Source organism: Gavialis gangeticus, unplaced genomic scaffold (assembly GCF_001723915.1).
Source record: "Gavialis gangeticus isolate Ggan-Ray unplaced genomic scaffold, GavGan_comp1, whole genome shotgun sequence".
NCBI classification, from domain to species: domain Eukaryota; kingdom Metazoa; phylum Chordata; order Crocodylia; family Gavialidae; genus Gavialis; species Gavialis gangeticus.
Window position 1 is genome coordinate 9,075,806 of NW_017728992.1, and position 1,740 is coordinate 9,077,545.

The 1,740-nt window shown below is 49.9% G+C and overlaps 1 protein-coding gene across 1 annotated transcript in view; it reads left to right on the forward strand.

Annotated features, from left to right (window-relative positions):
• Positions 1–6: 6 nt before the first annotated feature.
• Positions 7–1,740, forward strand: part of COBL (cordon-bleu WH2 repeat protein) — a gene marked incomplete at its 3' end in the record, with an annotated part of 305,644 nt that continues 303,910 nt past the window's right edge. The window contains exon 1 of the mRNA XM_019518370.1: positions 7–59. Within this exon, the coding sequence (XP_019373915.1) occupies positions 25–59 (35 nt within the window). The remainder of the gene's footprint in view (positions 60–1,740) is intronic.

The window sequence follows — 1,740 nt, forward strand, 5'->3', positions numbered from 1 at the left end:
GCTGAGTGCGGCGGCCGCAGCGCCATGGAGAGCCCGGGGCCCGCCGGCCCGCCCGCCGGGTAAGCCCCGCTCGTGCCAGCCCCGCCACCCAGTGCTTGCTCGGGAGCCGGCCTGCAGGCTCCCACCTGTCACCAGCCCTGGGAGGGCCGGGGGGTGCAGGGGAGGCTGCAGGGCGCCGGGGCAGCATGGAGGGAGAGGGGGGTGGTGTGCTCATGTCCGGATTTTAGGGTGAAAAGGTGTCTGGCTGAAGTGAAGTTACAGAGAAGTTAATGTAAGGGCGGAAGAGCCTGGGGTAACTAACCCAGGGCGAGAGGGGAGGCAAGTGGGCAGAGGTCGTGTCAGGGAGAAATCAATCGTGTGTGTGTGTGTGTTTACACAGGTAGGTAGGTTCGTCCACAGCTGCTGAGACCTGAGGAAAAGGGTCTTCCTCGGCTAGCCCTATCCCAGCGGCAGGACATAAAAGAGATTGCTCCGAGAAATCCTTGCCTCTCGTGTGCTTACACTGGTGAATTTTAAGCTGTTTTGTCTCATTTGAAATTCTTTGGTGTGTAGACTGTAGAGGGTATCCAGGTTGTAGCCGCATTGGTCTAGAGGCAAAAGCAATCAAAACTTGTGGCAGAGGCGATATCTTTTAAAGCTTGCAAATACAGACTTTTTTTTTTTGCAAATGTCTAGTTGGTCTAATAAAGGATATCACCTCTGCCACACATTTTGATTCCACTGGTGTGTAGACACATAGACAGAGCTGTAGATTTACATGTATTGAATAAATCTCTGTCTAGAGATGAACCCCTCTCCCTCCTCATCAAATTTGGGAGCGTGAGGGTCCCCTGCACAACCCTGCACGGAGATTGTCCCAAGAAAACAGCAATATGGAGAGCCATGCATAGCATCGGCACATCGGTTTTTTGCCCCCATCCTGGTTGCCTCCTCTTCCAACCTGCCCTTGCAGTGGGAAAGACAGTGACAGTGGAAGGGTTAGAGGCAGAAAGGTCTATATTCTGGCACAGTGGGGGAAAATCCTGATTCCAGCTGCTGAGGGAGCAGCTCTTTAAGGCTGCAGCCTTTTTCTTCTAGATGGGCTTCTGGATATCCTTTAGGACAGGGGCCCGGAGGCCGGATGCGGGCCACTGGGCCATTCTATCTGGCCCGTGGGGCCCCACAAAATTTAGAAAATTAATATATATCTACCCCTGGCTGCCTGTAATGTGGCCCTTGATGGCTTGCCGAAACTCAGTATGTGGCCCTCCGCCTGAAATAATTGCTCTCCCCTGCTTTAGGAACACCAAAACTCTTTCTTGTTGTTGTGTCTCACTGTACATGTGCTTTTGCTGCAGTCCCCTTCTTCGAGCTACGTCCTCCCCCCGGCCCTAAGTGATGCAGTTAACTCCCCTACAAGCTGTGTAATACAGACCTATAATGTTTAAAGAGAATGAATCAATACAAGATGTAAAACTAGTGACAGTGATAGTCCAAGAACTACGAACAACTCCGTCCACCTGAAGTTGTGGGCAGTCTCTTTACTGGAGTAAAATCTAGGCAAACATTTCAAAGCTGAAGTCTCCTCACAATTCACTGCTCTACTTCACAATATTTTCCACAGCTAGGGGGAAGTGTGTTTGCCCATTATATTTTTACTTCAACATAAAAAGTAATGAAACAAAAAGGAGTAATATGGGTATATGTATCCTAAAACTGAAAAAGAAAAACAGCTCTCTGATTTCTGTCTCTTTGATTAGA